At 47.6% G+C, this 17,469-nt stretch overlaps 1 protein-coding gene across 1 annotated transcript in view; it reads left to right on the top strand.

The window, feature by feature from the left end:
- The window catches only part of LOC8052045 (soluble guanylate cyclase 88E), a 150,364-nt gene that overhangs the window by 82,408 nt on the left and 50,487 nt on the right, over positions 1 to 17,469 (top strand). Inside the window, exon 5 of the mRNA XM_029995441.4 lies at positions 10,334 to 10,405. Within this exon, the coding sequence (XP_029851301.1) occupies positions 10,334 to 10,405 (72 nt within the window). The remainder of the gene's footprint in view (positions 1 to 10,333; positions 10,406 to 17,469) is intronic.

Raw genomic sequence — 17,469 nt, 5'->3', positions numbered from 1 at the left:
GATGGCAAGGGGGTTTCATAGCCTCACTTTCTTTTTACTGCGGAGTGAATATAGATTTCACATTTAAATATTCTAAGCTTAAATGGTAAAACAAAATGGCTAGGTGGCGTAAGCTACCGCCCGATCCAAAGGGCTCAGCCGTATTCATCCATCCATCCATCCATTGTCTGCCGCTCTACCTTTTCACTTTCGGCAGCCGCGTCTCGTGGCGATCCGCCAGGCTTTGTCAGTATAGGGGAGGCTATGGTTCGGGATTCACACCGCTCCGAGAGCGAGGATCTGCACAGTGCAAGAGTACTTGGCGGTTTTTACGAAGTATTTAGGTCATATTTATACTTATGCGTCGAGGCATTTCACGCAGTGGAACAGGATTGCCACGAGACGCATGTTTGCGAAGATGTTCCCAAGAGGTGTGGAATGAGTTACACGGTGGCAGCTTCCGTTTCCCGTCCAACCGGCTCGTTGAACCTGACCTGGCAGGGAACAAGCAGTCGCGAGGAATACAGTTTAAACCAAAATATGCACCGAAAGGCCGACCAACAAGCAGAAAGGAGGACGCTTACTCTCCGCTCTTCTCGGTTATCTCCTCGCCGTTTTTGCTGGAGGAGGAAAGCACCCCCTCCTTCGATATAAATAAAAGGAAGAACGCAAAAGACAGTGACGGACGAGACGGGAAACGTCTTGTCCGTCCTTGTCTTTTATCTTCCTCTTATTTATATGACCCTCACCAGCACGGTCCCCTTTCCAAGCAACCCCTCCATTTTACGTCGTTGTTTAGGATTAGAAAATATTAGTTTAGAGGTCAGTTCAGTAATCCTATAAAGAAATGCACTCTTTTCTTCCGTCGGACTCGAAGTGCCGTGGATGAAACGTGGTCGTCGGACCAGTCCTCTCACGTGGTTCCGCTCCCTCCGATTCCTTCGCGCAGAAAGCGGGGTCAGGCGATGAAAGGAAGCTGGGCGCCATCTTGGTGCCCGTCACGCTTCCACTAACCTATCTAAGCTATTCGTGATTAAATTCAAATGTATTGAATTTAAGACGAGCCTCGTTAAGGTATACCAACGACATGATCATCGGCGGTGTCTGGTTGTTTAGTAGCTTCTACATGTCAGGTAGAGAAGTTGTTCCATAGTCGTGCGGTATATCTGTACACAGAGATGATACGTCGAGAGCGACCAGATAGGATTCTTTTAGAATACGTAAATCTGATATTTCTCTTAGGAAGTGAGTAATATCCTGTACATACGAATCCCGAATTGTAGGGATGTCTAATTAACCTGTCTGCATATCTTGAGATAGGTTCGGTTATTGTATCTATGCCTGAAATAATTGGAGTCCGGGGTTAATAGTTTTAATAATTTTAGGAAGCGCGTAAAAGCCACCCAGAGAGGGACGTACTGGTTTCATTAAATTGTGTTCGTTAACAGCTATCTTGCCTCTATCTTGTAAATTGTTTTGCACTGACGATACGATGGGCGTGTGCTGCACCGTAGGGTCGCGTGCAAGAAGTTTATAAAAATTTGAATTCCTGATAGCTGGCGATACCGTCGTTGAATAGAGTCGTCAGTGTTGAGAATCACGACTGTCCCTCCTTTATCAGCCGGTTTTATCGTTACTCTAAACAACTTATTTTTCGCGGGCTCAATATTTCGCTATTTCGGTCAAAGCTGGAGTTTTGGAATATTTTGCGGGTTCTAATTTTCGCGACTCAGAGGGATCACGATATAGATTCCAATGTGTTTACACTTTATCGGAATTTTTCGCGGGACTTATCTCCCGCGAATTGTAGGCGATTCGCGAAATTTGCGAAAATTAGCTCCTCGCTGTAGGTGAGTTTGAGACGTTCTTTTCCCCTCTCTTTTTTCTTCGACCAAGTTTCCCAGCTTTTACCACAGTCTCGGGTATTCTACATTATGTTCAACCGTTTATTGACAGATTGATAGTGCGCCGTCGATAGCTCTGTCAGATAAAGAGGTTTGTTCTTTGCGGGCTAGTATGAATAGTGGTGTGCGAACCATTTTAGCTCCGAAGATAGTGTCGTGCCTCATAGAGGAGTAGGTGTTGGTTGATGTAATCAGTGTCGGCTACCCTGTTCTCTTTCTGGTATTTTCACTAATAAAACTTTAGTTGCGAGAACAGCTTCGTCCTGACGTGTTTGCTGTCTTCACTCCGTCTTCATCGCTTGAGTGGCTTTCATCATGTATAACATTTACCCCCAACTCGCCCTATTCGCTAACTTACAGAAGACTAGTCCTTATACAGTCCCGAGTAACAACGGTGCGAGTGTGTAGCTCTGAAGTTCGTGGGTGGCTCACTGTAGAAGGGCACTATCACACAAAGGCAACGTGTGGGTGGAAACACCAGCACGAACGGTTAGAAAACGTGCTTGTCCGTGGAAGAAAGAACCCCGATATCCTATACTGACCGTTCTATCTTGTTTTCAAAGGTTACCAATAGATGCAAAGAAAATGCCAGGCACCGCGTTGTTGCGCATGGCCGTTTCAAATTTTTGAAATTTACAGTTTGGCTTTTTAGGTTTTAGGCCGACATTATTAAGTGTTCGAACTTTTTTCTGTTCTTCAACTTCTGAAAGTTTTCAGTTAGGCTTCCGTTGCCTAGAGAGTAAACCACAAAAAATCACTGGCCCACAATTATTAAATGGGGGAAATATACCCAATAAGCTCAAAAAATATTACAAAAAAGACATTTGTTTTTAGAAAGCTGACAATTTTTAATGATAATAAATTTATATACACGAACTCAACTGTGTTACGTCACGGCGCGGTGGTGGCGCGTCGAGCGCACTTCCGGTGTGGGGCTGTGGGCGGAAGTCCCCATGCGAGACGTGTATTCCTGCGTTGTTTTGAAGGAAACCAGACAAAAATCTGCCTTCCCGTCAAAACGGGCGCTATTCGGGCTGTACCAAAAGAGTCGAGAAAGGTTTGAAGGTCAGTTTTCATGTGCTCGGTTCGTCCGAGAACGTGGATATGTGCCGCGAAAAGGGAAAACCAGACGCCGTTGGACCACGATTGCTTGGGCGGGAAGCACTTTGGTTTGAATTCACGGATACTTGTGGTCGTAAGATGTATTTGTTTTGTTCCAACATGAACGAGTGAAAACCGTCATGTTGTATGAACCACCTGCGTACTACGTTCAGTGCGTCTTCAAGTTCGAACGGCCGCCTGATCGTTCGAACTGTCGTACGTCTGCTCTTTCAGACGACACCGGCCCGCAAACCAAACGTCGGGCCCGTAATTGCGATAAGAAGTAGGTGCAGGCCTCAAAAGACTTTTAAGATTGAAGGTCGGTTGGGGTAAGCTGGTTCGGTGTAAACAGTCGATACAAGGAGATGTTGATCATTGTTATCAGTGGCCATCACCGACTTATTATGCCTAATTTACTTGGTCCGATTCTGCTTGCGATTTTTCAGTATCGACGTCAACCATCTCAGCTACGGTTCACGCTTTTGCAGCCCGAGCGACGTCGCAACTGAAAATTACGAGCGTAATCTCATGCGAATCAAGCTTTAGCGTCCATTCTCTGCGGCGTCCACACGGAATGAATCGCCGCATGCCACATTTTTTACGCGACGTTTTGCGGTTTAACGAGCCTCGATAATTTCGCTGAGGCCGCTCAAGTAGTCAGGCATTGCCAGGAAGACGTAGAATCAACAACTCGAACGCGAAAAAGGGCAGGGGGACTCACACCGACGCCGACAACATCGCATTTCAATGGTTTGCTTATGGGCGACGGCGAGCTTCTTGCCGGTGACGTCCACCAGGGGCGCTGCGTTTTTTTTTTTTTTCGTAAACATGAGTTGGTGTATATGTTACGCATGATCCAACAGCCTCCATATGAAAAGAAAAAAAAAATCGGTGAGTTTTTTTTTCGCAAACGCTCACTCGCCCGTGAGCTTTTCAGCGCATCTGCCAGTTTTGCGGTGAGCTTTTCTCCGGTGAGCTTTTCTACGGGATTCGAGAGGAGGGGGGTTAGTCCAGAGGTGGCCAAACCGCGGTTTGCGAGCCGCATGCGGCTCTTTGCTAGTCCAAGTGCGGCTCGCAGATCTCTCGTGAAAGGACCCCACCCCGTGCCCCTTTCCGCGTTTCCCCGGAAAAGAGGGAAAGGATTTCAGAATAAAGAAGAGCTTGCGGTTTGGCAGCCTTACGTACAGTCAAACCGCTTTTCACTCGTATGTTTCCAGAGATCCTGTTCCTTTCATTGTTCGAGAGATTTTGCCGGACCCTAGGGGGAAAGGCATCTAGGACCGGGACTGTCAAACCATGCTTGCACTTTGGCCTGGGTTGAGGAAATGTTCTGTCTCGCGGCCTTTGTCAATCGACGGTGATACGGGATACGGTCCTTTCGTCACATGCACACTCGTCAGAGGACGATTGGCCACAGGACAATTCGTCACACAGGAACATTCGTCATAGGATGACTTGTCACGCGGCCAACCGGTCCCACAATAGTTCGTCCCCCCAAAAATGTGTTGTTCAATTTGGTTCCGGCGGACAAAGTGGCTCACCTCATATCTTAGTATGTGTTTCGCTTCTGAAAGGCCAAGAATTTGTAACAACCGTTTTAGCTTCTGGTTCGGTCCCGAACATTGAATGTTGGTTCGGCCTCACAAAGTGGGTCACCTCTTATCTTAGCATGTCTTTCGCTTCTCAATGTCAAAGAATTTCTAACAGACGTTTCAGCTTCTGGGTCCGTCCCGAACGGTGAATGCGGAGGCCATATAAGAGCGATTATTTGTGAACTTGGACTACATTCAAAATAATGGAGGTGATCGCAACAGAGAGAGGTAGAGCCATGAGGCTGCACCAGGGGTACTCGTACACATTCAGCAGAAAGAATTCCGATAGTTATTGACTTTGTCGAATAGGTGTATGCAAGGCAAAAGTAAAAAACTGATTTGGCTGACAGTCAGAGTATTGCTCGTTCAAGCCAGCAACTGAGATCAACCTGCTGAAGACTCGTAATATATTGAAAGTAAAAGCGAAGGAGTATTGTAAGATTAGTTTTCCTAACATTTGGTTTATGTGACAGTGGGAAGTCGTGAAACTCCTCATCGAGGAATGTGGGCAGTTGTTGAAATTTGCGATTTACTATCGTCCCCTGCCCAATCGATGTGCCCAGTTGCCCGCATGACGAGTCATCCTGTGACGAATGTTCCTATGTGACGAATCGTCCTGTGACCAATTGTCCTGTGACGAGTGCGCATGTGACGAATCGTCCTCATCCCCGGTGATACATGCCCCCTTTAGATAACGGATGTTCCCTGCATATCGTTTCTTGTTGAACATGACGGAAGCCCGGGTTGACCTCATTGATAGCTTCCACTAGTCACAGATGTTATGTTCAAGCTCACAAAGGACCGGCAACATTCTCATTGTTATTTTCACCGACTTACAGTTGTGACCCGCAAGCTGCTTTTTTATGCTTTGGGGGGGGGTGGGGGATAACTAGGTAGCGGGTAGTGAAGGCGCGTCTGGAACGCTTGCATAGAAGGGCAAAAGGTTTGCTGTACCAACGTTCTGCTTGGATTGGAAAAGGGGACATGTGCACACACGGAACAACAAAAGTGCTAAATGACTGTCAGCATTCCCTGCGAGGAGGAACTGGAGTACCGTCATAATTCCTTCAGCTGCACCTGGGTATTCTACCTGCTCTGTCGATACAAGAAGTTAATTGACGCCTACGTCTAACCACCCTTGGCGAAGTTGCGTCGAGGTTCTGCAGCCGTCGTCGCAATGACGTCCAACAAGAAACGGAAGTACGAAGATGAACCTCGGACATTCCTTCCTGAGTGGGAAAAAAATTTCGCTTTCACAAAAAAAAAAAAAAAAAAAAAGCAGTAAGCCCTTTCGCTTCATCTGCAATGCCGCAATTTCGTACCACAAGGCAAGCAATGTTTGACGGCATTATGAAACCAATCACGACACCTTTTCTCGGGTCTATCCAGCTTCGTCTGAGTTGAAAAAAGTCAAACTGGCCCAGCTCAAATCGCGACTTCAGAATCAGCAGTCCTTGATGAAGACCTTCAGCAAGGGATCTAACGTAGCAGCTAAAGCAAGCTTTGCAATCGCCTGGAACTTTGCTCGTTACAAACGAGCTTACACAAAAGGAGAATTTGTGAAGACCAACATCTCCAACGTCGCGCCTTTGTTGGATCTAAAACACGAGAATCTTCAAAGGTTGGTCAATTAGGTCCCAGTTTCACAACATTCGGTCGAAAGACGCATTTCACAGCTAAGCGCCGCCGTCGTCAACAAGCTTCAGGAGGGCCTGAACAGCTGTAAAGCATTAAGCTTAGCCCCTGATAAATCTACGGATATACAAGACAAGCCACAGCTTGCAATCTTCGTTCGTTCTGTTTCATCCGAGGAAAGTGTGAGAGAAGAGCCTCTGGACATTGTTTCCCTCAAGGAAACCATTCGTGGTGTTGACATTAACAACGCATTGTTAACAACGTTGAAGAGGTTCGACGTTCCTCTGCACAAACTTGTCGCTATTGCCACTGATGATGCTCGTGCTATGGTTGCTAAGAATACGGGCTTGGTAGGTCTTCTGCGGAGCGACCCCAGCATTCCACATTTTTTCCTAATTCATTGCATTATCCATCGTGGACACCTGGTTGTGAAGTAATTCAGCTATGAAGACGTTTTAAGCTCCGTCCTTCGAGTCGTTAACTACGTACAACCGAATGCCGAAACCCACCGACAATTCCGCAACTTCCTCGAAGAACTAGAACTTCATGAAGCGCTTAACGACCTATCGTTTTAAATGGAAAAGCATTAACTGTCCCATGGAGCGAGCCGCCCCAAACGGCACCTTAAATCCTTTCTCCAAGTGAAGCCAGCTCCCAGCTATGAAACCACGCAAGAAGCCCCTAGACAACGGCCCCTAGTTTCCCCGATTCCAAAGGAGTGGAGTAAAGCTGATGTATTTCAGCTTCTGTCCCATTGGCTGGCGCGCGTCGACGAGGCTCCCATTGGCCGCTGTGCGTCAGTTTCAACGACCGCTCACTCCATGGCGCTGCGTGTCCGTCAGCACGCTGTTAACACGGAGCGTCCAATGTCAACGCGCCGAGGAGAGCGCGCACGCTGACCGGCAGCGAAAAGTATGCAGCAGACGACATGAGGGAGCGGACGAGAGGCTTGCATGCTTTCGCATTCACAACACATAAGAAGTGCTCAGGTGTATCTCGAGCCTTTTTTTTGTGCGGTACGTTGGTTGTCAATGAGCAACGTACTATCAAGTTTTGTGCATCTTCTGAAGCCAATTCAAGCTTTTCTGGAGGTGAAAGGGAAGTCATGTCCTGAACTTCATGACGCAGGTTGGTGTGTCGTTCTCGGTTACCTCACTGACGTAGTCCAGCACCTTATAACTCTAAACATGTCGCTGCAAGGGAAAGAAAAGATGGTATCGAAATTTCCGCTGAAGGGCATCCTGCCGCTGAAGGGCATCCTGGATGCTTAAACTGAGTTTGAACTGACCGATGCTAAGCTCAGGAAATATTTCGTAAAGCTCGATGAACTCGAGAGGGACTTTCAGTCCCGGTTCAAAGATATGTGCCAACTCAAGCCCTGTTTCGTGCTTCTGATGAATCCTTTTATGGTTGATGCGTTGAGTGTCGACTGTCCAACCATGGAAAACTTGGCAGGAGATGTAGGAGCCTTCGAACTGGAACTGCTTGAACTACAAGAAGACGAAGGGCTGAGGACGTTCCTGCGGTCTCAGGAAATTGCAGTATTCTGGCGCCAGGTGCCAGAAGTAAGGTATCCCTACGTCAAGGTCGCGGACCAGAAACTCCTCTTCACATTTGGATCAACATACTGCTGCGAGGCTCTGTTCTCAACAACGAAGGTGGTGAAGTCGAAAACAGCGCACGACCCTTGCGGACGACCATCTGACTGAGCTGCTCCGGAGCGCAACAACGTCGTTCGAGCCGAACTTCAAGGGGCATGTTTCAGGAATGGGGAAGTCCAACACAGAAACACAATGAGCAACCGCTGCACGAGTGTAATTCACTGTGCCCGCAGCCGAGATTAATGAAATAAAACACCTGCCACGCCCCCTTTTTACTGCGAATCTTCACTAAACGGGTTCTTTTTTATGGCTGTTTGCATATGTCTCTTGAGAAAAGGGTGGGAAAGTATAGTTATGTCCAGAGTTTCGTGGTTTTGTTTGTGGCTTGTAGGCCGGGTTAGCCTGGCCACCCCTGAGTTTTACAATTGAGATAGTTAGGGGGTAGAAAATTGGCTTAGAAGGGCGCGGGAAATCAAATCAAATGTTTGTCTTTCTTAGACTTAGGCTAGGTGGCGCCAGCTACCACCCGCTACAAAGGGTATAGCCAGTAACATCCATTCATCCATCCATCCAAGTCGGAGGAGGGGGGGGGGGGGGGTATTTATACAAGACTACCGGGGACGGTTCATAATTTAAAAGGAGGTAGTGACGGTATGAGGAGTATAGACGCGGTTTCGGGAGGCTGCGAGTGACGGGAGGAGTCCACAGTTCAAACAGGAAGGGACGACGGCAGGAACTTGTGCAAACGGGTCGAATAATGCACGGATGGCGCACACAAAGCATGCAGATAAGGGTTTTACGTGTAGGCTGAGCAATAGTGTCCGGCCTAAAACATGAAAGTTGCTTCCAAAAAAAGAAAAGTGGGCGGGGGATACAAGAAGGGACACATGGTTCATAAAGCACAACACAGTCTGAGTAGGACACAGGAGGAGGGATGCACGCAAGAAATAAAATATATTTATATAGAGAGGACTAGTGAAAGTGAGGTGTAGTAAAACCAGCAGCTACCGTAACTTTTTTTTTTCACGTATTGCCCAGGCTTCTTCCATATGTCCGCTAAGCCATAAATAATGACTGTCATAAAATAAATATCTCATTTTTGTTTTCATGCAAGGGGTGGTGGTGTGTTCCACAAAAATACATGATATCTACATTTCCGAAGATAGTTGTTACAGTGTGTAATGCTATTGTATTCATTTTTATAATTATATTTATAAAATATATTTTTATCTCTCATTTCCTAGACACTGCCACAGTTTTTGTTTCGTATTTTTTTGCTTCACCCACACTTTTATTTCTCAAGATTACGAAGCAAGGATAAAAAGCTGCGTGCAAGCTGTAGTATGTATATCTTAGTGCCTTGCACGCAGCTCACAGTTCGAATTAGAGTATATAGATTTATTATTGGGACGGCAGACCTAGCTTTGTTTTGTGTTCTGAAACAATACACGTGAGCACCACTAATATCTCTTTTGGTGCTTTCTTATATATGTCTAAAAATCAATTGTTTAGAAACGCAGACGCGTCACCGTTTTCAGCCGCCGTGATCTTTTGTTGCACCCATCTGTGATGCCGATGGCTTTGAAGGTGTAAAGGAATTTGTGAGTTCCCAAGAGAGATTTGCAAGCCGCAATGAGGCGTTGCGTTCTGTTTCGCCCTCCCAATGTTGCTCTTGGACCGCCGATCCTCGTGACGATCAATAGCTCCGCGCTTGCTCGGTTTATCTTCATCACTGTACTTGTCGGTTGTTCCCAAACAACAAATGGACATTCTTCTCGGAGAAAGCGTCTCTTCCCCGTCCATCTTTGTTCAGATTCCCGCGTCTCGACCACGTCGCTTCTAAACTATAATAAACCGTGAGGAGGTCGGTTTATGAGGTCGGGCGGCAGTTACAGGTTAACCGCGCTGTTCGTTTTTACGACCTGGTTAGGGAAGATGGGGGTAAAAAGGGGGAATAATACGGAAGAATGGGGAGCTGTTTAATGGCCGGCAAGAACGAGTGTACGGCAGTGACGGGCCGGGGTGCTTTTGTTTTTCTAGCACTGCACTCATTGCGAGAGGCCTCGTCTGATCCGCTTGTTTCTTCCCGAGTGGACAGTTCAATTTCGGCTAATGGGATTTTTATCTTTGTTTTGGGCCCAATTCGCCGAGCGCGCTGAATGTGTGACTTCTCTTTGGTGACGTCACAAGCTACTTAAATGCGAAAATTGGGGATCACCCGGATCACACCTATAAAGCGGTTAGAACGACGTGGATTTCGTGTGGCTACGCCTTGTAGAAGGTGAACCTTTATTTGTCCAGTGACAGCGTTGCGCGTCATTCAACAAAAATTGGGTCCTCGATTCTACCTGCGGAAAATGATTTGTTGTTAGGGAATGTTCAAAGGGTTTAGAACTTTTTGTTGGCTTAGAACTTTACGACATGCCGTAACATGCATGGTTTTGTTTTCGTTCTTTTTCTTAAGTGATTTTTTTTCTTTACCGAAGCCCGAGCATGAACGGTGTTATCTCTTTCGTTGCAGTGGGAAGGCACTTTAGCTGTATCACCGCAGGTTTTGAACAGCCTCGTTACCAGTCGCACGGTGTCGCCACAGGTAGGCCACTTGCTGAGCGCGGAATGCACCCTCGTAGCTCTCGGGGGCGTTGGAACCGTACGTTCCGGCCAAAGTGTCTGACGACAAATTTTTTTTTTGTCTTTTTACGTAGGTTCGGTCCAAAGTGTCTGACGACAAATTTTTGTCTCTTTACGTTGCACTAGTTGGCTTCTGCACGTTTTTGTCTACCAGTCCGTGGAAGGTTTTCTGAGCATGCGCACCAGCTCTTTTCTGGGGGATATCGGGCATGCTTCCACGGGCAGGCTCAAGCTAAAAGCCGTTACTCCCTCAGAAAGTAACAATGCACCTTGGTACAATCCAAAAGGAACGCCTTAGCTTGAAAGTAATGCTTTATTTTCTCCTTATCCGAAAGTGTCGCTTTTATTAAGCAGTATCCATATTTGTCGTCGTTAATGATTTCTCGCTTTTCAATGCGTTCATTCGGCGATAACTGTGACTATGCGGCCATATCTTATTCCTTTTTGTGGTTTATTTGGCGATTTTTTGTCGTGCATATTACAGGCGCTACCTGCGGTGAGAACTAGAGTTGGTTGCTTGTGATGTAGACCTCTAAAAGTAACTACATGCAGCCACTCGTTTTTTGATCAAAAGTTAACAAAAAAAGGTTATTCGTTTCTTCTCTCGAAAACTGCCTACATCGTTACAGAAAGTTGTAACCAAGTACGAGTAACGCGTTAATAGACCCGAATCCCGTGACTGAATAAATTAATGAAGGCTGACTGCGCAAACGATGGCGTTCGAAAAGAGCCCTTGTCCCGGGGGAGCCACGACCACAAGTAGACCTTGTGGTAGTGATGCAAAACTATCAATAAATTGATTATCGATACTACCGATGGTTATTCCAAAACTATCGTTAGTGCCGCAGAACTATCTATAGTCGACTATTGATAGTACTATCGATAGTTCTTTGATAGTCGACCAGCTATAGTACTATCGATAATTTTTTACTACGACAGTCCGATTTCTGGCGACTATCGATACTATTGATAGAACTCGCGATAGTTTTGCACCACTACCTTGTGGTCGTGGCCCCCACGTGGCCTTCACCATACAATTTCCAGCTTCCCCCCGCCATTTTTTTAAGAATCGGCAGAGCGTATCGGGAAAACTATAACGTAAGACAGTATCTTCTCGAGGCCGTTACCTCTTATCTTGTATGCTTAGCATTATTCAGAACGAAATTTTTTGTAAGGACGGTTGTTTTTCACCAATCCAGGAGTGTACGTTCTTTTAAAGGGGGCCGCATCCCCGAAATCAACTCTCTGCAGACCCAAGTACTACTATGGAAGGACGCGCACCGCTGACGCCCCTGAAATCGCAGAATTTGGACCAGAGGGGCGTGAATTTGGCAGCGTAAACCACGTTAGGCCTTAACACCTGGCATACGTGGTGCACAATTTGGAGGGATTGTAATGCAACCCGGGACAATCAGCACCCCGACTACAGACATTCAAGTGAATATGAACGTCTCGGACCATTAGGGCTTCCCAAAAAAGCCACCGGACATCTGATCGGCGAATGTCTGAGGGACTACGCCAAGAGGGTAATGCAGCCCAACCAGGCAGAAATAAAGGCAAAGAAAGACTGCGACACGTTGAGGTAATCACCTTGGCAAGATATCCCGTCATTGGACGACGCTCAAAGCCAATAAATGATGGTGCGGGAAACATTTTGTTGAATGAGGATTTTTGGCAAGACAACTGGCAGATGCACAGACGCAAGTGCCATTGCAAGCGACAATCGATGTCAAAGGGAAATTTCGAAGCGGAAACAAAACCCGGGAGCAAGGAAAACACGCAAGGTCAAACACTCACCCAGACGACAGTGCTCAAGCCGATATGTCGTGAGAACGCCAACAAATTCGGATCAAGAGAGATCAGGCGCGCCGTGCAGAAGGCGGAAATAACCAGCGGGGAAGAATATAGTATCAAGATTCAACCTAAGACTAACACCATCGCTTTAACGACACGCAGCGAACAGAAGGAAGTCGGAGAGGAACCTGAATGTCACCGAACTTTAGAAGGACGCGCTGAGGCCATACAAAGCCATGGATGATGATCAGGCAAAGGACGTCATTTACCTCAATGGAGTCACCAGCGAAGAGACCCCTGAGGCCCTGTTCGCCGACCTAGAATGCAGGATGGCGAAAATTGTTTTTTTGCAGGACTCATGGGCAGTAATATAGATGCCGTGGTCATCGCCTTCGAGGGCACCCGGCCACCAAGGAAGGCGATGTTCTGCAGGCAAGTGTTCAACGTCGAACCCTACAGACCAAAACCCATCGTATGTTACAGCTGCGATGGGATTGACCACATGACTCACGTCTGCCCCAGACAAAGGCAACGATGAAGAAGCTGTGGTTACATCAACGACAAAGAAATAGACGATTGCACGAGGGAACCGCGGTGCAAAAACTGCGGAGGACGCCTCGTCGCCACGAGCAATGACTGCCCCAAGCGTAATATCCCAGAATAGAAGTCGGCGCGTCTGCAGCAGGGAGAACAAACATTGCTGCTGCGGAAGGCAAGCTATGCGGCAGCTGCCAAATCTGCCAGATTGACACAATCCGCGGGGTACAAGACGAGAGCTGCAGCCCAGACGTCATCTAGGGCACAAGCAAAGCCCAACGAGGGGCTTCAACGGACTGGCTTCCGGCCTGGGCTAGGGAGATCGCGAATAAGACAACAGGTAAAGGCCACAACATCAGCTTCCAAAAGCCACAAATAGAGACATGGTCCAGCTGGACAAACGGTACGCCACCAAGTCAGAACAGAAGCGACAGCAAACCAAGGTGGACATAGGATTCGGCGTCGTATTCCAAGTGATGAAAAAAACCTGCGAAGACATCGCTGAACTGAAAGAAAAAAAGATTACAGAATGAATGTAAGAACCCATGTGACCGGACAAACAGCCTCGTATTAGACCCGGGTCATTCAATGGGGTTGCTGTTCTTTTCAGGCTCGGGGGGTGGACTCAAACTCTGCTTTGAATACGAATCCCCGCCATAAGTTCTACTTCTACAAAATACCACAACTCCCAACATGACGCTACCATGCTACAACTTCTACACCGTACCCACAATACGAATGCGTCCCAGTCACAGGGAAAAGAACCCCATGGAGAAGAAAGACTGGGCAGCCGTGGGCGTACTTCGACACAAACCCCAGGCACAGCTGAACGCCTCGAAGCTCTGCTCAGGGGACCGAGAGTTGGTTGCTGTGAGGCACAAGAACCGCGAACAACGAATGGTGATGGCATTAGTCTACAGTAGGTCTAAAGCCAAACCAGATGAAAAAAAAAAAAAAAACCGAGGAGCTGGGTTTGCGAGTAGTTAGAGCTGGCCAACGGAAATCAACTAATCGCCGGAGGTAATTTTAACGCGCAGCACAAAATCTCATGCTATAGCGTCATAACCAAGGAAGGCAGGGACATATAGCTGAACTCATGAGAGAAATCGGACTCAAGCTGGAGTCATGAAAGAGATCGGACTCACGCTATACAACGAAAGTGGCGTCAAGACCAGGCTGGCAAAGCAAGGCAAGATGACACTACCCCCGACCTAACGTGGGGATTGGAGTCCCTTATCCTCCAATAGACTCCAAGGAGGGAAACTCTAGGGAGCCACCATTATTCTATAGAAGTAACCGTCGAACGACATGTGGGTGGAAAACCCAAAGAAGCAAGACCGATCATCCGATGGAACCGCTTCAGGGACGTACTACTAGAAGACTTGGAGGCGGGGAAGAGTCTCGAGGCAAGCATCCAGCACGCACTGTCGAGAGTCAGGACGACGGTCATGGTCAAACCGAAATCCCGACGCTCAACCTGCACCTCCTGAACTTCTGGGCCAGCAGATTGAAGGACTTGCTTCGGGAAAAGCAGAACCACACAACGCGAAATCAAGTTCAGTCTATCGTCGGCGAAAGCCACCAGGATTTGCAAACATCTCAGCTGACGGAAGTGGAGGTCTCATTGCGAGTCTTTTAGCGTGAGAACCGGATTCGGAGAAGCCTGGCGTACGTAGTGTGATATAATGGTAAAGGAAAGACGGACAAGAAACGGAACGCAGAACCTAGCGCTCCGGCTAAACATAACGGAAGAGCTGGCAGCCAGAGTCGTAGTGTTATTCTTCTCACAGGCAAACTCGCAAAGCGGACTGAGGAGGCAGAACTGAAAAGGTCGGAAGGTCAGACCAGCGATAGAACCCGGTATGGTGGAACCTATCCACATGGGTGAGCTCCAAGGGGCAATACACACGGCTAAGGCAAACAGTGCGCCGGGACCAGACGGCGTTAAATACTCGGTTTTTTAAAACCACCCGGCTGAAGCTAAATAAAGGCCACTTGAAGAGCGCAACCACACATGGGCAAATGGGGAGCTACCTAGCCACTGGAAGCTGCCCTAGGTTTCACATATACCCAAGCCAGGTAAGTCACAAAACAAGATGGAAAACCTGAGGCCGGTCTCGTTGACATTTAACGTATGCAAACTGACGAAGAAGATAGTGCTGCGTAGAATCCAGCGGTATCTGGAGACCTATGGCAGACTCGACCCCAGACAGAATGGTTTCAGAAAAAATATTGGAGCCCAAGATAGTCTGAAATTCTTCTACGAAGAAGTGATGGCCAACAAGGATACGGCGGATCCAAAGCTTGTTGTAGCCCTGGATATCAAAAAGGCGTTTAATACGGTTCCGCCCCGGGCAGTCATTCAAAGCGCCAAAAACTTTGGCCTGAGGAACAGAACGCTTCGGTCTATACGAAACTTCCTTGCGGACAGAAGGTTCTAAGTCAAGGTCAGGGAGACAAAAAACCAGAGACGCCCACCAAGAGAGGATTCCCGCTATAATTTTGTAATATCGCCAGCGCTCTTCAATATGGTGATGGCTGATCTCCCGGCCAGACTCCGGCGCATTATAGGCCTGGGATTTACCATATATGCAGGCTATGTTAGATGAAAGGGAATTCTTGGGAAAGCAGACCATGCAACAAGGAATTGATGAAGTCATCGAGTACCATCATGAGGTCGGCATACAAGTGTCGCCCAGAAAGACACGATTCGTGGTCGTGGCCAGACCGAGGGACCATCGGAAAGGCATTTCGGACCAAGTAGAATTACAGATTGATAAACAAAATATAGCAAGAGAAAAGCACATGAAGATACTTGGTGTAACTTTTGAAGAAACGGCCCGTAGTACGAAGAGGAGACCGGAAATGAAGAAATCGTGGGAGCAGACTTTAAAGCTGATACGAAAGACGACCAACAAGTCATGGAGAGTGGACGAAGACACAAGGAAGACATTGGTCAATGCCATACTAACGGCCAAAGCGCTATATAATTGCAATTGGCTCAACCTGAACAGGACGCAATGGAAGCAAATAAAAATACTAAATCACCGCACCACGAGGCTCGTTACGGGACTTCCCTGCTTTATGATCCTAAGTGACCTAAAACGACAACGTAAGAATGAACCTGATCCAAGACCTAGTGGAGGCGCTGAGCATAGCGCATTTCCAAAGGGTCCAGAGACATAAGCATCGTCGCCCATCGGTCCGCTCCCAAAGCACACAATCAAGAGCGCAATGCGCGGGTAGCAGCAAAACACGCCAAATGGTGCCAGGACAACACCGTCTAGATATAACAAAGTCGCAGTGCTAATAGAGATGTCGTCATCAGCGAAGGTTAACGCTGGTCACAAATTGGACAGGACGACTGCGTCAACTTCCGGCTTCAACTTGACTCAAAGCCGACCGCTGACCCAGCATTCGTTTTCAATCAGTGTTCAGCGCTGGCCTTGGTTGGTGACGCAAAAACAATGTCAGCACTACGGCCTTGTCTTCTAGGCGATGTCGGCAAGGAACACGCACACGATGAAGAAATTAGATACACAGATGCAACTAAGAACGAATAGATCGTGGTCGCTGCTTGAGTTGATTCGAAGGAAAAAATGGAAGGCACCACGAGACTACCCGAAAACTCCTCCGTGCGCATGGCAGAGCTCAGAGCAAGTTTGGAAGCAAATATATATATAACCGTATACGACGCAACACGAAAGAGTCAAAGAGAGGAAGGATTTTTACTGACTCTCAAGAGGCGTTCCGAGTATGTAGGGGCAGCAGACCCAAAATGAAAACTGCAAAACAAAATTAAAAACGGTCGCCAAAGAGCTGCGGGCGAAGGGGATCGTGCTGACAATTGAGTGGGTACCGGGACACACAGCGATTTCCGGCAACGAATGGACTCACAGGGCCGCAGCGGAGGCAGCGATCAGTAACAGCTTTGCGACAGGTCCAACCACTCGTCATTTCAAAAAAGATGCAAAAGACCCAATGGAAAAGGCCGAACTAGCTACCCAGGGGGTACGGAAGATGGGAAACGACCAGACTTCGAATAATTCGAACCAGCACGGCAGTTACACCGGCCAAACTAGCAGTCTTTGAGCTACTTGAAGAAGAAGAGTCCACCTTCACGACATGAAGCGAAGACAAAAGGGAAAGCATCAGGCACTTACTGTGGCCGTGCAAAGGGCCAGAACACCGGAGAACGGCGTGGGAACAATTAGGCGTCAACGACAAACCGACAACGCTGCAAGCTTGGAGGCACCAAAGAGGTGAAGAAGCACACCGAAAGGCAATCCTCGACTCACTGGCGGAGTTGATCAGGAAATGCGGGACTCATTCATTCATCGAATTGCGCCTTAGTCATTCACTCCACCTTACAAACCCGCACACCCCCCTCCCTCGTCTCAGGGCACACCGCCCATACACGAGGATCCTCATTTTCATATAAAATATATGTTTTGAATCAATCAATAGCACTGACCAAATTGACTGCGCCTAATAGCCTCGCGCGTTTTGACCATTCACTCGTGAATACCTGGATAATTTTTTTAATCTTATTTTTTGTAGCAGGATCACGAGACACTGTCTAAACCGCAATACAGCGTTAATGCGGGGCGGATGTTGGCTGGGAATTTCGGCGCATTTAGCTGAGCGTCGAGTAATAAACTTTACGATTGAAAGCTGGAGAAAGCGCTAATTGTT

The sequence above is a fragment of the Ixodes scapularis genome, unplaced genomic scaffold (assembly GCF_016920785.2).
Source record: "Ixodes scapularis isolate PalLabHiFi unplaced genomic scaffold, ASM1692078v2 PGA_scaffold7__128_contigs__length_106722199, whole genome shotgun sequence".
Classification (NCBI taxonomy): Eukaryota; Metazoa; Arthropoda; class Arachnida; order Ixodida; family Ixodidae; genus Ixodes; species Ixodes scapularis.
This window is presented reverse-complemented; position numbering and strand designations above follow the sequence as displayed.